This window comes from Varanus komodoensis, unplaced genomic scaffold, assembly GCF_004798865.1.
Source record: "Varanus komodoensis strain SLA01 unplaced genomic scaffold, ASM479886v1 scaffold11, whole genome shotgun sequence".
NCBI lineage: Eukaryota > Metazoa > Chordata > Lepidosauria > Squamata > Varanidae > Varanus > Varanus komodoensis.
The window spans coordinates 26,984,429-27,003,838 of NW_025335317.1; the positions used below are offsets into that span (position 1 = coordinate 26,984,429).

The 19,410-nt window shown below is 45.6% G+C and overlaps 1 protein-coding gene across 5 annotated transcripts in view; it reads right to left on the minus strand.

The window, feature by feature from the left end:
• MARCHF5 (membrane associated ring-CH-type finger 5) overlaps nucleotides 1–19,410 on the minus strand; it is a 33,094-nt gene that overhangs the window by 5,004 nt on the left and 8,680 nt on the right. For 2 of the 5 annotated variants that reach the window (XM_044420682.1, XM_044420680.1), the window contains exons 2-5: nucleotides 15,082–15,284; nucleotides 13,730–13,860; nucleotides 13,433–13,453; nucleotides 524–707 (exon numbers count right to left, since the gene is read on the minus strand). In XM_044420682.1, the coding sequence (XP_044276617.1) occupies nucleotides 524–707; nucleotides 13,433–13,453; nucleotides 13,730–13,860; nucleotides 15,082–15,284 (539 nt within the window). The remainder of the gene's footprint in view (nucleotides 1–523; nucleotides 708–13,432; nucleotides 13,454–13,729; nucleotides 13,861–15,081; nucleotides 15,285–19,410) is intronic. The other 3 variants (XM_044420683.1, XM_044420684.1, XM_044420681.1) reach the window with 3 other exon arrangements.

Below are 19,410 nucleotides of genomic sequence, written 5' to 3' on the forward strand. Positions count from 1 at the left end.
CTATATGCACTTTTGTTGGCAGGGTGATGTCTCTGCTTTTTAGTATGCTGTCTAGATTTGCCATAGCTTTCCTCCCCAGGAGCAAGCATCTTTTAATTTTTTGGCTGCAGTCCCCGTCTGCAGTGATCTTGGAGCCCAGAAAAATAAAATCTGTCACTACCTCCATTTCTTCCCCATCTATTTGCCAGGATTTTAATGCCTACCCTGCAACAAATCCTATGAAAATAATTTACGGCACTTAATGTCTGATTTCACAAACTAGAAAGTATTGCTCAGATTAAGACTGCTTTATCATTAATCATTAAACTGCAGTACTTTTGACAAGCCTCAATAAAGATATTCAACTCCCCCCTTTCCTTGGGACTGCTCAAACTTTGTTGGGCTGGGTCTTTTCCCTCAGCAATTGGGAAAGGAAAATGTCTACATTTTAGGTATTGAGATCAGTCCACCATCCCCTTTCACAGAAAAAGAGGCAAGTCTTGGTATTTTACCTGGAGTTTTTAATAGCATTTAATAGCATTACCTGGAAATATACTGTTCAATATCTGTAGTTTGTTAGAATATTTGCGCCATAATCGAAGTACGTAGTCTTCCCAGCGAATCATCTTTCCCAAAATAAGCATAACTGGGATGGTAGGAAGTCCAATTAAAAGGAACAAGGGATCAGCTCTTTCCATGACATCAAGGCCTTCTTTATGACCCACAACCTAACAATAAAAAAGTCAGTCTTATATTAAGCAGAACATCTATGTAGCATTGATTTTTGCCTCAAAGAATTTATTATTTTCATATCCTAATTTCAAGCATCATTGACACAGCACATCTTTTCAATATGGCATAAGATCAAATACTTTAGGCTAGTTAACTCTCTCCACTAAATCTTAGGAGAAAATATACAACTAACCAAGTATTGACACCCTGGAGGAAGAATGGGGTATAAACAGAATGAAACAATTTTAAGCCCACTGCAGTTCAACTTTCATTTGTGAAGCTATTTAAGGAGTCCAGATTGAAACAGAATGATACAAGATATGTTAGATCTTGCTTATACTCATTAAGTGACCAAAAGTCAAAGTTACTCAAAGATCCAGTTCACACATAACTCAGAGTATGGGTCGAATGTGGGTCATTATTCAATTGTGAGTTACTGACTCATGAGTTATAATTATTATTTATTTCATTTCTATACTGCCCCCCAGCCAAAGCTCTTCGGGCAGTTTACACAATCCATAAAAACAAATAATAAAAATACCATAAAAATCAGAAAGCACTAAAAAGTTTAAAACAGATAAAAACTAAAACAGATAAAAACAAACAAAGAATGATAAAAATGTGACTCTGCAAATAGTTGGCGACACCGCCTCCCCCCCCCCCCCAATCCCTGGGAGGCTCAATAAGCACTTAATAGCCTCAGAAAAGAGGGCTGCCTTGCCTAGGCATGGAAAAGATGACAGATTTGACTGCAGTGGCAAGGTTATTCCATAGCTGGGGAGGCCACCATTGAGATAGTCCTCCCCATAGTTACCAACCTCCAGACTTCCCTTGGAGTTAGCACTCAGGTTGAACACAATGTCCGAGTAGATCACAGTTGAGAGAGGTGCTCTGACAGGATTTGCGGTCTTAAGCCATGTAGGATTTTATCGGTTAAAACCAGCACCCTATATTGAGACTGGAAGCATAGAGGCAGCCAATGCAAGTGGGCCAGAACTGGTCTTTTATGTTTGGACCTAAGGGTCTCAGTTTTTATTCCAGCTGCTGCATCCTGGACCAGCTACAGCTTCTGAGTCATCTTCAAGGGCAGCCCCACATGGAGTGCACTGCAGTAATCTAATCTGGAGATTACTATAGCATAGATTATATGTAATTAGGCACAAACTATGCACTATAGTTTGCCTATAGATAACAGCTGCACCAATAAACCATGGGCTGTTCATGGTTAACACTCAATAGTTAAATCTTAATACAGGGTATGTATGTAATGAAAACATACAGTTCAATAACAACCCACAATTTAATTACAACCGGTATGGGTTGTTATGTGCAACCTAGGAGTCTACTTGTTGTAACACATGAACTCAGTCAGTGTATACAAAACAATTTGAATACTCTAGCATCAAAATTTTTAATAACCATTACTCTTTATTTGATATATGGACAGAATCACACTTTAAAGATAGTTCAACTCTACAAATTTCATACTGTGTGGAAGAAAGTAGTTATAATCCAATATAGGAGCATTTGCACCTATAACACAGACGGTTTTAAATCATTCTGAATAAACATTTAGGAACACATCCACTTGTTCTGAGGTAAGAGCAGTCAGAGAAAGTAACTATATGCCTGGTCATGGCAGAAAATAGAGAGATTGGATTACAAAGATCTTTAGTCTGGTACAGTTATGTGTATCACCTTAGTTATGTTCTGAATAAAATATACTTTTAACAATGAGTCATGTATCAGCTGGTGAAACTTACTTAATGTCTTTATCTCCCAATAGCAGAAGCTTGCGAGATATTATATCAACAAATTGGCTATGATGCTGCAGTCACTGGTAACCCCAAAAGCAATACCCACCTGTGTGACTGCCCACTGGAGCTCTGATAAATCTTTCCATTACAGAAGCAAAGTAAGGTTACTTACTTGTAACTGACATTCTTCAAGGGCTCATCTGTGCATTCATACTATTATGAGCTCTGTGCCTGCATGGGGCCTGCTGCTGGGAAGCTTTTCCTAGCTAAACTCATTATGGAGGGAGTCCTGCCCTTCCCTTCCCATATATACATGAGAGGCTCCTGCCATTTCCCCCAGTTCTCACGAGACCAACATTTTGGCCTCAGAACTGGGGAGTTAGGCCCACACCATCTCAGAATAGATCCTGAGGGAAAAGGAAGACTACAGGAACTGAGGCTCTTGACACTGATATGGGAACAGTGGGTAGGCTGTGTGAATGCACAGATGGCCACTTGAAGGAGTCAGTTATAGGTAAGCAACCCTACTTTCTTCTTCATGGTCTCTGTGCAGCACACATATGGGTGACTAGTGAGCTTACTTGAATGGAAGAGGGCTGGTGTTGCCAGTGGAGGACCACCTAGAGGACTGCTTGGCTGAAGGAGCAATCTTACTTGGCATGGATATTGAACCAGTAGTGCTGGATGGAGTGGACCATGTGGCTGCCCTGCAGAGGTCCTGCAGTGGGATGCTTGTGTGCAGTGCTGTAGCTGTTGCCATTACCCTGGTAGAATGTGCCCTTGGTCGTTCACGGAGGTGCAGGCCTGTTTGATGGTTTTGACAATCCAGTGGGAAAGTAGTTGGGGGCTGATAGGCTTGCCTCTGGGCTGTTCCCTATACTCCACAAAGGCTCTGTGACCAGCGGAAGGATTTGGGAAGGGACCGATAGAATGCCAGCTCCCTACACATGTCCAGGGTATACAGGGCTGACTCCTCCAGGGAAGAATCATTGGGAAAAATGCTAGCAGTAAAATGTCTTGGTTCAAATGGAACCTCGACACAACCTTAGAGAGGAACATCAGGTCAGGCTACAGAACCACCTTGTTCCCATGCAGAGTGAGGAACAGTGGATCAATGCGCAAATTTCATTTGCCTGCCTAGTCATACTGATCATCACCAGAAATCCAACTTTCCAAGAGAGGAGCTCAAAGGTGGCCAAAGGCTCAAGGGGAGGCTTTGTGAGAACCTTCAGGACCACCGACAGCCTCTATCCCAGCACATCTCCATCTCAGAATGAACAGGTGAGATCAGGTTGTGCAGGCCTCTCAGGAACCAATAGAAAAAGCAGGTTGCTTACCTGTAACTGATGTTCTTCGAGTGGCCATCTGTGCAGTCACACATATGGGTGCTGCGCCTGCGCAGTGCCTTTGGCTGGACGATTGCAAGCTAACAGTTTTTGGCAGGAAAAAGCTCTGCTCCCCCTCCCCCATGGCCTATAAAGAGCGGAGTGTCCGCCATTTTGTTCAGTCTTTGACAACCGAACGTACGCACCCTTGTGGAAAAAAATTTTCAGTATGAGATAGGAAAAAAGGATCGGTATCATGAAAAAAAGGAAATACTTTCGGTACCGACGAATATGTCCACTCACCGACACCGAGCGGGGCTGGTGGGTGGGTTGTGTGACTGCACAGATGGCCACTCGAAGAACATCAGTTACAGGTAAGCAACCTGCTTTTCTTCGTCGTGGCCTCTGTGCATCACACATATGGGCAGATTAACAAGCTTACCATAAAGGAGAAGGGGAGGTGTTCTCAATGAAGAATAGACGAAAGAACGGCTCTGCCAAAGGAGCAATCCTGCCGAGCCTGAACATCTAGACGATAATGTCTGGCGGAAGTACAAGGGTTCGCCCAAGTAGCAGCTCGGCATACATCATCAAGTGGGACCCCCGATGCAAAGGCAGATGAGGCTGCAACAGCCCTAGTCGAATGGCCTTGAGGGGCTGTAGGCAAATCAATCTTAGCCAATTGATAGAATAAGGTTATAGTATGGACTATCCACTTGGAAAGTCTCTGCGGAGTGACTGAATCGCCCTGATCTCTGGTGGAATATTGAATGAATAGTCTATTTGAATGTTGAATAGATTCAGTCCTCGATCTGTAGAAGGCTAAGCAGAGCCGAACGTCAAGTGAATGCAAGGATCTCTCTAGTGGAGTCGACGGTGACAGAAAAAAGGCAGGTAAAATAATATCCTGTCCCATATGAAAAGGCATAGTCACCTTAGGAAGAAAAGAGGGGTCAAGGCGCAAAACGACCTTTTCTCTGTGAAAATTCAGGTAAGGCAGGTCTATGCGGAGAGCGCAAAGTTCACTGGCCCTTCGGGCTGAAGTGACCGCCACAAGAAACGCTGTCTTCCAGGAAACCAGACGCAAATCTACTGTTGCCAATGGTTCGAAAGGAGCTCTCGTAAGCGCTTGCAGAACAACAGAAAGACTCCAGGTAGGTATTACTGGTCTGATTGATGGATTAAGATTATGCAGTCCCTTAAGAAATCTCTTCACAATAGTTTGAAAGAAGATAGACGATTCGTCAACTAAGCCACGATGGTAGGCTATTGCTGCCGTATACACTTTAATTGAAGACGGCTTTAATCCGGAGTGGTGCAGTTCTAATAGGAACTGAAGGATTTGATGTATAGATGACGTAAATGGAGAGAACGAATGAGACTCGGCAAAGGTAGAGAATCGTCTCCATTTAGCAACGTAAGATTTCTGTGTGGACGGCTTTAAAGCAGAATCGAGGATATGTTGGATATCAGGATGAAAGGCTGTCGGATTCGATGGGTCAAGCCTTGAATCCGATGGTACGGAATGAAGAAGGAAAGAGAAAACGCCGAATCAATCGGACTCAACGGCAGGATTCGATTCAGTTGAAGTTGTTGTCAATACCAGTGGCGCAATGGTAGCTATCGGATTCGCCATGCTGTTAGGTTCAGTGACAGAAAGTCCGGGTAGTGAAGCGTACCGCCCTGTTGAGTGATAAGGTACGGAAGCAGTGGTAGATGAAGGTATTCCCCGTGAGAGATGTCAAGTAGTGTTGCAAACCAAGCTTGCCGTGGCCACTAAGGGGCAACTAGTATCCCCGAGGCTCGATCGTATACTATCTTCGCTATGACCCTCATCATAAGAGGGACTGGAGGGAAGGCATAAAAGATCATGTTGTTCCATGGGATCATGAAAGCATCCCCCAAGGATCCGTCTCCGATTCCTGCTCTTGAACAGTAAGCATTGCACACCTTGTTCTGTTGGGTGGCAAATAAGTCCACGTCGGGGGACCCCAGTGATGAAAGAGATGGTTGCGTGTGTGAGGATCTAGCTCCCATTCATGAGAGATGAACGTGTGCCTGCTGAGAAGATCTGCTTGCACATTGTCCTCACCAGCTAGATGAACAGCCATTAGCGTAATGTCTCTCGGAATGCACCAGTCCCAAATTTTCATTGAAAGTCTGGCCAAAGTCGGTGACTTTGTTCCCCCCTGTTTGTTCAGATAGAAGACGGTAGCTACGTTGTCTGAAGTTATCTGAACGACCCGATGTTGGAGAATGTCCTCGAAAGAGCGTAGGGCTGTGAATACTGCCAACAGCTCCAGGAAGTTGATATGATTCATGGACTCTCAATGATTCCACATGCCTTGGGTATATAGGCCGGAGCATATCACTCCCCATCCCGGAAGAGATGCGTCGGTACCGAGGGTTATCGAAGGACATTGTGCCCTGAAGGGGACTCCAACAGTCAGATTGGCTGGTACCAACCACCAAAGTAGAGAATGGAGCACCGAGGATGGGATTCGAATCAACTTCGACGGTGGGTCTCTCTGAGGGTGGAACATCTTGTTGAAGATGAGTTGTAACGGATGGAGCTGAAGCCTGGCGTGCGGCACCACAGCAAAAGAGGAAGCCATATGCCCCAGGATCCTCTGGATGGACTTTGCTGGGACCGTCCCGTCTCGTAGCATTCGATGGATGTGGCGAGCAAGAGTCTGTTGTCTGTCCCGAGGAAGGAAGGCTTTCTCCAACGTCGAATCCAGGCGGGCTCCAATGAAGGTAAGCGTCTGCGTCGGAGAAGAGATTTCTTGGTATTAATGCGTAGGCCCAGATCATCCAATAAGGCACAGGTTGTACAGATGGATGCAAGGAGTCCTTCTCTAGACTGGGACACTAGCAGCCAATCATCGAGATATGGGTAAATTTGTATGCCTTGGAGGCATAGGAAGGCACAGACAGGGGCCATATATTTGGTGAATACTCTTGGAGCCGTGACCAGTCCAAAAGGTAAAACTGTAAACTCATAGAAATGGGGTGCAACAGCAAAACGAAGGAAACGCCTATAACTCGGGTGGATTGAAATGTGGAAATAGGCGTCCTTCAGGTCCAATGAGGCGAAGCAATCCTCTTTCCTTAGCAACGGCAAAATATTTTGAAGGGTGGTCATCCGAAACTTTTTCGTCACAATAAATCGATTCAGATTACGTAAGTCCAAAATCAGACGTAAACCACCATCCCGCTTCGGGACTGTAAAATAGCTCGAATAGAATCCATGAAGTCCATCAGGTGGGGATACTTGACGAATCGCTCCTTTACGAAGAAGTTGTCATATTTCATGGAGCAGTACCGGCGAGCATGATGTAAAGCGGATTGGACTCGAAGGAGGAATGATGTCGAATTCTATCCGACAGCCGTGCTGAATGATGGACAGTACCCGCTGATCAGATGTAATGGACTCCCAGATGGAGAGTTGGCTTCGCAGCCGATCCCCAGATGAGAGGGGGATGGGGATGGGGATGGAAGAAGGCAGAGGAAAGGTTCGCCAGTCCTGTCAACACTGTCTCCTGTTATTGAAACGGCAACGGCCCTGTTGATAGCGTTGCTGGGGCTGTGGACGGCGGTGCTGCTGTTGCTGCTGCTGTCGGTGCTGGGGCTGCTGTCTAGGTTGGTGTAACTGCCTATAAGATGGGCAAGTCCATGACCACTTATGCCTGGTCTGAGTCTGGATCTCCATCCTGCGTGCCGTCATGTGGGATTCGTGCAGCCTCTTCAATTTGTGGTCGGTGCGAGAGTGGAAAAGCCTGGACCCATCAAAAGGCATCTCCTCTATACGACGTTTAGTCTCCTCCGGGAAGTTACAATTTCTGAGCCAGGCGTGTCTCTGGAGCGAAACGGCACCGACCAAGGCCCTCAAGTCTGTGTCCACATGATGCCTGGCTGTGAACAACTGCTGGACAGCAACCTGCATTGCCTCCTTGATGAGGACCTTGGCCAGGTCACTCTGGTGGTCCGGGAGGGTCGAGGCGACGTTGTGGAGGCTCTGCATGATGAAGTATTGGTACCTCGCCAATGTCACCTCATAATTGGAGATCCACAGCCCCAGGCCTGAAGCAGCGTAGACTCGCCTGGCCAGGGAGTCAATCTTTTGGCCCTCCATGTCCCGTGGTGCAGTGTGACCTCTCGCCTCTCTGCCCTGGGAGGACTCCACCACGACCGAGTTCAGCTTGGGGTGGTGGAGGAGGAAGGGGATGTCCTCCTCCCGAACCCGGTACATGGATTCGTACCTCCAGGATGTGGGTTGAGTGTGAGAGGGCAAGTCCCAGGGCTGTGTCATCGCTTGCCGTAAGGTGATCATCAGCGGCAGAATGACCGATGTAGACTGCTCCCCGCGGACGTCATCGTAGAACTTGTCCGTAGTTGGTCCCGGACGCTGGACGGCGTCGATGTCGAGGGACTGGACAAGCTGGGACATCAGCTCCACGAAGGAGACATGAGATTTGTCCGGTGACGCAGGGCCCTGGGGTCACAGCGATGTCAGGGGAGGTTGAATCGACCCCCAAATCGTCAGAGTCGGCGCCGTAATACGGGGGAGCCGATGAGGGGACTCCACTGGAGAGAAGGAGCGGCTACTCCCATCCCGAGGAGGTATCGGAGATGCACGCCTCGGGTCCGAAGACTGCGGTCGGTCGTGGGACGGTGGAGAAGATCGACTCCTAGGAGTGGGATAATACCCGATGGAGAACGGATCGCCCCAGGCGTGATAGTAGGGACGATGCCATCCCTCCAAGCGCTGCTCCATGGAGCGGCTCATCCAGCTCCTAGGCGGGGACATCTCCACATCCGCCTCCATAGTGGCCGCGGGCATAGGTGTAGGTGACTGAGCCCTGGGGGGGAAGTCCTGAATTTCCCCATCAGAAATTGAGCCTCTTTGCAGAGTAGGAAGAGGCCCAGTGGGAAGGTCAGCCACATGGTGCGGGGACCCTTGAGGGGTAACCCGCATAGCCTCCTGAAGCACCGGGTCGGGTGGAGTCGGTACAGTAAGTGCCGCTGGTACCGAGGGGGCCGTCGAATCCGAGTCCCGGTGTCGAGGACGCTCCGAGTCCTTCGATTTCTTGGAAGGTTTTGAAACTTTCTCCTTCCTGGCCTTCTTATGGCCTGCCGATTTGTCGGGTTCGGCATGCTTTCGCTTCTCGTGCTTCTTCTTGGGAGAAGCAGAGGGAGCCACCGTAGTAGATGAGCCTTCGTCCAAAGGGCGTGAAGGTGGGGCCACTGAAGCGGAGCCAGGCTTTGGAGCAGCTACAAGTGGATCGGCCTGCATGAGAGCCCGATCCCAGAGGAGCCTCCGGAGGCGATTCTCACAGTTCTTCCTGGCCTGCTTAGAGAAGGCCAGACAGTGAGAGCACTTATTGGTCCTATGCCCCTCACCCAAGCAGAGGAGGCATAGGTCATGCGGGTCGGTTGGTGACATTTTTGACCTGCACTCTGCGCATTTGCGGAAAGCCGCTCACTGCGCCATCGCAGGAAAGGGAAAAAAAGAGATAGTGCAGAGGGTAAGTATATATACATATAGATAGATAGATAGATAGAACGAAAGAAAGGTAGAACAATAGAGAAAACTACAAGAACTATACGAAGTAGAGGAACTAACAGGAACAAGAAGAAAATACCGGGGCTATAACAACTGGGAGAACAATCGAGAAGAAAAGAGGCTATATGAGCAACGGTCAGAGTGAGAGCAAAAGTGGCGCGAGGCACAGTGAACGGCGGTCGCAAAGACTGAACAAAATGGCCGACACTCCGCTCTTTATAGGCCATGGGGGAGGGGGAACGGAGCTTTTTCCCGCCAAAAACTGTTAGCTTGCAATCTTCCAGCCAAAGGCACTGTGCAGGTGCAGCACCCATATGTGTGATGCACAGAGGCCACGACAAAGAACTGTTGACTATCCCATGAAAGCAAGAAATTGCCATGAGATATATTCTAACGGAGGACAGTTTTAGGCCCCTGATGTGCAGCATGTAAAGGAGGCTGATAATCTGCTGGACAGATACCTGATGTAGATCAAAGGCTTCCCCCGGGGCAAAGGTCGCAAAGTCATTTCATTTGGCCTTGTAAGAGCACCTTGTGTTTGGCTACAGGGCTGCATACAAGATTGCCTGTGTCTTGGGACAGAGAAGGGCCTCCCAATCTATAGTCTGATCCTCCATGCCATCCCTTAGTCACAAGATTTGATATCCAGTCTCACTGGAAGCTGAATGAAATTGCAGTCTGACAGGCAAAAAGGGTGAGCAAACCATGCCTGCTGGGGACACCACAGAACGATGAGGACACAAGAGCAGTCCTCCATCCTGATCTTGGCTAGCATCCTGGTGAGCAGTGGGAACAGGTAGAACAAGGTTCCATCTCAGCAGAAAAGGAATGCGTCTCCCATCAAGCCCTGGCTGATCTCAGCCCAGCAGCAGAAGGGTTCACACACTGTGTTGGTCAGTGCAGCAAGAAGATTCACAGATGGAGTTCCCCAGGTCTCAAAGAGCTGCTTCAGCACGTCTGGGTGCAGCTCCCATTCATGAGTCCCCTTGGGCCTCCTGCTCAGGGTGTCCACATTGATGTTGTCAGTTTCAGCGAGGTGGATGGCCACAATGCTAATGCCCCTCTCGCCATACACCAGTCCCAAAATTGCAGTGTGAGGCTGGTTAGGGGTGCAGACCATGTGCTGCCTTCTTTGTTCAGGCAGAACACCACCATAGTGTTGTCTGTGATGACCTGAACATGCTTGTCCATGACGAGGAGCCAGAATGCGATCAGCAGCCTTCTGGATTGTGAGGAGCTTCAGTTTATATGCTCCCTCCCTCCTGATCCGTCTACGGCTAGAGTCCTGCCGTTGGCACAGTTTGCTTCCCATCCCAGATGCAGAGCATCCACCATCAGGGTCAGTTCTGGCATCCTGAGTATGAAGGTGACTCCATCCGTCAGGTTGTGTCAGCAGGTCCACCAATGTGGAGCTCGTCTCAACTGAATGTAGAAGCACCAGCCACTTCTGGACCAAGTGCCTCATCTGTAGCCTTGAGAATCAGACAACTATGACTGTCACTACTATGAGCCCCAGAAGCCATTCCACCCACTGTACTGTCATCCTGGCCTCAATCTGAAGCTATGAAGGCAGGCTGACCAGTGCCAACCCCCATCTACTCAAAAATAACACTCATGGTGTTGTGGACGGCAGCCTTGCCCCAATGTAGAGGATGGAGTGGGAGGGAAGAAGCTCAGATTTCTTAGTACATAGTCCTAGTGCCTCCAGAATATCCCATGTGGCTCAAACTGAGTTCAAGAGATTGTCTCAATAAGGGGCAACCAGTAGCCAGTCATTCAGGTATGGGAAGACCTGGATTCCTGGAGGTGGGCCAACACCACAGCCATGTATTTCGTGAAAACCTGGGGGCTGTAGAAAGGCTGAATGGGAGTACAGAAAATTGAAAGGAATTGGGCCCAGTTTGGAATCAGAGAGAATGCCAGTAGCCTTGGTGGACGATGACATGGAAATATGCATCCCTCAGATCAACTGAGGTGAACCAGTCCCTTTGGTGCAGCAATGGCAGAAGGCTCTGCAGCAAGACCATGTGGAACTTCTAGTGAGGAATGAAAAAGTTCAGGTTTTGCACATCTAAGATGGGATAGAGGCTACCGTCCTTCTTTGGAATTGTGAAGTACTGCAAGAAGAATCCATAACAGAGATCAAATGACAGAATGGGTCAGATCACTCCCTTTAAACAGCAGCATGGAACCTCCTCCACTGGCACAAGGACAGTGAGATGCTCCCTAGAGGTGGAAGAGTGTTGGATTCTATGCAATATTCACTCTTCACAAAGGAAAGAGCACACTGATCCAAAGTTCAGACAGCCTTTAAACCAGGGGTCCTCAAACTTTTTAACCGGGGGGGTCAGTTGAAAGGTGCCGATGCTGGGCGCGGGCCGGAAATGTGGTGCTGGCGGTGTGCACGGGCTGGCGTGGGGCAGGGCAGTGCATGTGGGTGTGCACACTGAGGCAAGGGTAGGGTGCACAGTGAAGCAAGGTGGGGGGCCGGCATGCGCCGCAAGGTGGGCGCACAAGGCAGTGGCTTGCTGGCTTGGAGATCGTTTTTTCCGAGTGAGCAAACTGCTGCCTCCCCGTGTGCGAGGTGAGGTGGGTGGCAGGGGGAGCGCATGGCGGGTCTAAATGGGCATGGTGGGCTGGATTTGGCCCCTGGGTCGTAGTTTGAGGACCCATGCTTCAAACCATATTTGCATAACCGGGAGAGGGCTGGTTCACTCCAGCAGTAAATGGGGTCACCTTTTGTTGGAGAGCTTTTTCCTTCAGAAGTACTGGAATCAAGAGCTGGCATCCCTCTGGCACAGCTGGGCAGGTTGCTGCTGGCATACAGCTTAATGGTATTGCCCCTGACACTGGAATGAGGATGGGGCCAAGTCAACTTTTGTGCCCTTGGTGATTGTGAGGATCTGAAGCCCATCCTCCTGTCCATCAACATGGCTATCTGGATGCTGTCCAGCTTTTGTCTGTTCGGGCACTGAAGAGGCCATTGCTGTCAAAGAGTATCTCTTCAATTCCAGAACAAGCCTCTTGGAAGGGGCTCACTGCCTGGAGTCAGGCACAGCACAGGATCACCACCATGCTGACAAGGGCCCATGAGCTGCTGTCAACATGCTGGTGAGCAGTGTTGATTTGCTGCCTCAGCAACATGAGGGCCTTGACATGGAACACCCTACCCATTCTGCAGTGTAGTTCTAGAAGCATGGTTAGGGCACCCATCTTTTCCCACATGAACACCTGATATCTTTCTATGGTGGCCTCACAGTGGGAAATCCAGAAGCCCAGTCCCATTATACTGCTTAGGCCTTCCTTGCCACAGACTCCAGGCAGTGTTCCTCCTGATCCACCAGGTGGAATGTTCTTCCCATGCCCAGCCCTGCACCAACTACAGGATAACTGAGTTTGGACAGTGATGGTATAGTAGGAACAGGATGTCCCACTCCTGGATCTGGTACAAGGTCTCCAAATGGTGAAATGTTGGCAGTGGTTGTGTTGACATTTGTCATGGTTCCTTCATGGACTAGAGGGGCATTGGAAGGAATGGGATGGCCACCAGCATTGCATCCCCCATCCAGATGACATTCTGGTTGTTAAAGAAGTTGCACAAGGTAAATGGGCAACAGTCTGTACAACAATGCTTTCATGAACACTTCAGTTGGATCCTTTTCTTGCACACAGTTCAGAAACTAGTTTCATCTAGTGCAATCTTATTTGGATACAATGACACCATTGGATACGGCCTGATGACTAAATACTGAAATATGTCTTATTTGGGTCTGCTGTTGAGGCTCTTCTGAAAACTTCAGCTAGAACAGATGATCCCTTCCTAGCTGCTCTCAGGTGCTACTCTATTTCAGCATTTAACACCCCACCTGAAGGCTGTGCAGTGGCTGCCTTCAGGTTTAAGGTTCTGGTACTAGTCTATGAAGTCCTGAGTAACTTGGGTCCAGGGTACTTGAGGTACTTTATCCGGTTACAGAGGTAGCACTCTGACATGGCTTAGAGATCTGCTTGGATATCACCAAAAGCAGGGCTTCCCATCCCATAAAATGCTGTTCTGAGGTCGAACATGCACCTACATTGTTTTGTGTTTCTTCTCCCTGTGCGTAGAGAGGAAGAAATGTCAGTGTATATCTGCTAGACAGAATTTTGAAATCTTTAAGCATAGAAGTTGATGAAGTGGGTGAATGGAACAAGAGGAGTAAAACTCAGATGGGTAGGAGTAAACTCTAGAGTAAAGCCTACTAAATAGTGTCTAATTTAGTCCCTATTCGATCTCCTTACCAAGGGGGAAAAAGGGGGGGGGGGTCTTCAGCATATATCTAGCAGTTCCAGCTTGATTACAATAATTTAATATTTAGAAAGTTTATCTGAACCTGCATCACTGTTACAGCCCCATAAGTGACAGCTGTCCAGTAGATAGAGCCCACCATTATTCCAGCTGCAGCAAATGGACAGGCTTTTGAAATAAGGCGATCTGCAAGATCCAAGACATAAACAACTGGACCTGTAAGATAAAGGAGAAATAAGATTTTGTAGTGAAGGTTGAGTGTTTAAAGTACACATAGCAGTGATACTGTGGCAACTTTCATTTTTGTTAGCAAAAACTGTTGTTTGACTGTACGCAAAGCTCCTGTAATGTTTATAACTGCTACATTTCTAGAGCAAAATGATGTTTTTCTAAACATCTGTGATTACTGTATGACTAGATTTTTGTTGTTGTTTAAAGAAGCAGAAATTTAACAAAATACTAAGACAAAATTTCTTGCATTTTGATTTAGAAAAATCAAAGTTACTGTGTAGTAGTGTACAATGCCAGCTTTTTGGCTACCTTCTGTTCCCACCATCAATTGATCTAAAGACTGCCCTTCTTATGCCAGAAAGCACAGCTACAATCATTTATGTATTCAATTAGTATCCCAAATTTAAAAAGTAACACAAAACCAATAAAGAAATTAGCAAAAAACAGACAAACATGTTATCATCTGTTCCTGAGATTTTGGAAGTACTATAATTGAGATACAAATGTCACACAGTGCACTTATCAAGCATACAGAATTTTCCAGTCTTCGTTCAGACTGTGGCTCCTTGTGCTGTATCAGAGGCAAATGATTTTCATGAAAATGCCATGTTGAGCAGGCAAGCCTCAGAAGCACCATAGAATAAAAAACAGGTGCCTTACATTGTGAAAGCCTTGCCTCAATCCAACCTGCCATTCTTTCATTTAGATGCAGTTCTGCACTTTTAAAAATATAGTTTAAAATATTACCTAAAAGTAAGTATTGATGAAATATTAAAATACTTGAATGGGCATTACTTTTCAAGTGGCATATAAAGTAAAGTATTTCAATGATATTCTGTTCTAGTACTGTATTTGAATTGAATTCCAATGTTAAGCTTAAAAATTCCATCTTTTAAGCTTAAAAAAAGCTTAAATGTTTCCTGTAAGGGCACAAACCAAGACACAAATGTAATGGTTTCTCTTCTTGAACTTTTATTGTTCAAGTGTAAGTCTTTTTGCACATTAGTTTGGACAGGAATCCAATACGTAACACATAACATGGGAATACACCCCACACCATACGAGAAAACATGTCAACTCAGTGCAAAGCCAAACTGAATGCAAAATGCTAGTTTTCTCCTCTTTCCCAGAATGTTCACATGCAGGTGATTGACACATGACAAATTGAAATAAATTATTTCATTTTAGTTGATATATGCATCTTACCTAGCTTTGGAAATACTATTAAGTATTCTGCATTACACTGAGGACAGGCAACTCGAGCTGTACTGTTCCCTCTCTGCTTTTCATCCACCCAGCGCTGAAGACAAGTTTGGTGAACCCACTTTGTAGATCCTCTACACCTGCATGGTCTCACCCACTCTGCTGTTCTGTCATCCTCATCAGTAGCAAAACATACCCAGCAACTCCTGTGAAATAAGCAATACCTATATATTAGAAAACTAAACCTTACAACATCTCCACCACTTAGTATTTAGATACGGCAGTTCTTACCACAGTGTTTTTGAGTCAAATCCACCAAAACTTAATTTTCTAGATTGTTTAATATATAGTAGAAATATATGATTGTTTAATGTACAGCTGAAATGTTTTTCTGCAAAGTTAGTGCATGTGTGTCCCTATAATTCCAAACATTACATGGCAGTGCTCATTGTAACAAAAATATAGCTAATATAGCGAATATATTAGAAATTTATTAATAAGCTAGCTGTAAACCATACCTAATAGGACTTGTTCCCTTGCTCAAGTTTTATTTCCATAGTGGCATGCTATGTAATTAAGACCATACAGAAATAGAAGGAAAACAATGCAAGAAACAAGTAATTAACTACCACTGACAACAAAAAGTACAAAAATCAGCAAAAAAAATCAATTGAAATTTTTAAGCTGTTAGAAAGAATGAACAAATGGACAGATAGAAGATATTCCAAAACTGACGCAGTACAACTGCAAGAGCTGTATTTCTAGTGTCTCACATGTGAATATGGGAGTACTACAGGGAGAGGAAAATGGGGAGGGAAGGAGAAGCAATTCTAGCAGCAGAATTAGAAAAGGGGCAATCCACCCTTCCCCCCTTGCTATACATTCCTAGAATTTGCTACAGGGAGCAGGGAAACCTTACAGAGGAGAGTTCCAGGAAGAAGAGCAAAAAGTCTGTCACACTAGTCACCCTCTGCTAGCACAGGCTTGAATTTAAAGCACAGGGTTGAATTCAACCCAATACTTACAATGATCATGAGTAATTATGAAACAAGCTAATGGAGTTAAACACAACAATCCATATATACAGTCCAACAACTGAACCATTTTTAGCCAATTCCAGTAATTTATAAGATACACTTTAATTTTGTAAAATACTTAAGCTCACCAAAGACCTCAGTGAATGGAGCACAGTAACTTCATTTCACTCTACCAATGAAACATGCAGTCTCCTCATATGGGATTTGATACAAAGGCTTGCTATATAATATTGTTATTGATAACAGTATAACACAACTCAAAGCAGCTTAAAAGGTTCTCTTCTCCTTTATATCCTAACAACGATGAGGTAGGTTAGGCTGAGTTACCTAGTGATCTCCATGGCTAGTCGGACACTAGCACCCAGATCTTTCAAGATCCAGTCCAACACTCAAACCACTACACTGGCGCATCGGCAGCCCCCATCCCTGTGGCACCTAACTAGCACAAGAAGCACTAGGTTTGTTGTTATTCATCAATACACATAAAGGCCCATGAACTGAATTATAACATCTAAAGACACCTTCATGGACCTTACTGCTTTGTTACAGCACAAAACAGATGGAAACAGTCAGCAATGAAGGAATAAAGCCTGGGGTGGCTAAAGACTCTGAAACCTAAAACAACCTTAAGTTTTAACAATGTTTTTTTTAAACTATTTCCTACAAGAAGCAGATGATGCCTACCTAACATCCTCTATAGGTTGCTCTAGTTGCAGGAAATTTGAAGGTTGCTTTACAATGATTAATGAGGATTGGGTTACTCTGATAACACCATGGAATGCCTGAGGCAAGCTGATGCTGAGAGAGATCTGAAGTTCATTTAGATGACAAGAATAGAAAGTGACAATACTATAATGCAAAACAACACTCCTGAATTAGTCATTAAAGGCTACCTTTTGAAGTTACAAATATACTTACCGCTAGATTACAAGAATGAAATATAATGGATAGCACTTAGCCCCTAAACTTTTTCTGGAGAAGGAAATGGCAACCCACTCCAGTATCTTTGCCATGAAAACCCAATGGACAGTACCAAAAGGCAAAAAGATATGACACCGGAAGATGAGCCCCTCAGGTCAGAAGGTGTCCAATATGCTACTGGGGAAGAGCAGAGGGCTAGTACTAGTAGCGCCAGAAAGAATGAAGCGACTGGGTCAAAGCCGAAAGGACACACAGTTGCTGATGTATCTGGTGGTGAAAGGAGAGTCTGATGCTGCAAAGATCTATACTCCACAGGAACTGGAATGTAAGATCCATGAATCAAGGCAAGCTGGATGTGGGCAAACAAGAGATGACAAGACTGAACATCGACATCTTTGGAATCAGTGAACTAAAATAGACAGGAATGGATGCATTTAATTCAGATGACCATCAGGTATACTACTGCGGGCAAGAATCCCTCAGAAGAAATGGAGTAGCCCTCAGAGTCAATAAAAGAGTAGGAAGAGCAGTACTGGGATACAATCTCCAAAATGACAGAATGATCTCAGTTTGAATCCAAGGCAAACCATTCAACATCACAATAGTCCAAGTCTATGCCCCAACCACTGGTGCTGAACAGGCTGAAGTTGATCAGTTCTATGAAGGCCTACAGCACCTTCTAGAATTAACTCCAAAAATGATGTCCTTATCATCATGGGGGATTAGAATGCTAAAGTAGGAAGCCAAAAGATAACCGGAATAACAGGCAAGTTTGGTCTTGGAGTACAAAATGAAGCAGGGCACAGGCTGGTAGAATTTTGTCAAGAGAATACAATGGTCATAGCAAGCACTCTTTTCCAACAGTGCAAGAGACGACTCTACACATGGACATCACCAGACGGTCAACACAGAAATCAGATTGACTATGTGCTCTGCAGCCAAAGGTGGAGAAGCTCTGTACAGTCAGTAAAAACTAGACCAGGAGCTGACTGTGGCTCAGATCATGAGCTTTTTGTGTTGTAAAATTTAGGCTTAAATTGAAGAAAGTAGGGAAAAGCACTAGGCCACTCAGGTATGACCTAAATCCTATCACTGATGAAAATACAGTAGAGGTGACCAATGGATTTAAGGAATTAGATCTGATAGACAGAGTGCCTAAAGAACTATGGATGGAGGTTCACAACATTATACAAGAGGTAGAAACTAAAATCATCCCAAAGAAAAAGAAATGCAAGAAAGTAAAATGGCTGAGGAAGCTTTACAAATAGCTAAGGAAAGAAGTGAAAGGCAAGGGAGAAAGAGAAAGATACACCCAATTGAATGCAGAATTCCAGAGAATAGCTAGAAGAGATAAGAATGCCTTCTTAAATGAACAGTGCAAAGAAATAGAAGGAAACAATAGAAAAGGGAGGACTAGAGATCTCTTCAAGAAAATTGGAGATATGAGGGAACATTTCATGCAAAGATGGGCAAGGACAAAAATGGCAGGGACCTAACAGAGGCAGAAGAGATTAAGAAGAGGTGGCAAGATTACACAGAAGAACTATACAAGAAAGAGCTTAAGGTCCCTGATAACCACGATGGGGTGGTCACTGACCTTGAGCCAGACATCCTGGAATGTGAAGCCAAATGGGCCTTAGGAAATCTGAGCAACAACAAAGCTAGTGCAAGTGACAGTATTCCAGCTGAGCTATTCAAAATCTTAAAAGATGATGCAGTACAAGAACTACACTCAATATGCCAGCAAACTTGGAAAACTCAACAGTGGCCACAGGATTGGAAAAGGTCAGTTTACATTCCAATCCCAAAGAAGGGCAATGCCAAAGAATGTTCAAACTACCCCACCATTGCTCTCATTTCACATGCTAGCAAAGTTATGCTCAAAATCCTGCAAGCTAGGCTCCAGCAGTATGTGGATCGAGAACTACCAGAAGGACAGGCAGGATTTCGAAGAGGCAGAGGAACTAGAGATCAAATTGCCAACATATGCTGGATCATGGAGAAAGCTAGGGAGTTCCAGAAAAACATCTACTTCTGCTTCATTGACTATGCTAAAGCCTTTGATTGTGTGGATCACAACAAATTGTGGCAAGTTCTTAAAGAGATGGGAGTACCAGACCATCTTATTTGTCTCTTGAGAAACCTGTATGCGGGTCAAGAAGCAACAGTGAGAACTGGACACAGAACCACTGATTGGTTCAACATTGAGAAAGGAGTTCAGCAAGGCTGTATACTTTCACTTGAAGCTCAGGTAACAGCAGCGGCGAGGAGCGCTTTCCTCCAAGCTTCGGCTGATTCATCAGCTGTGCCCCTATCTGGAGTACGACTGCCTCGCAACAGTGACTCATGCACTGGTGACTTCCCGTCTTGACTT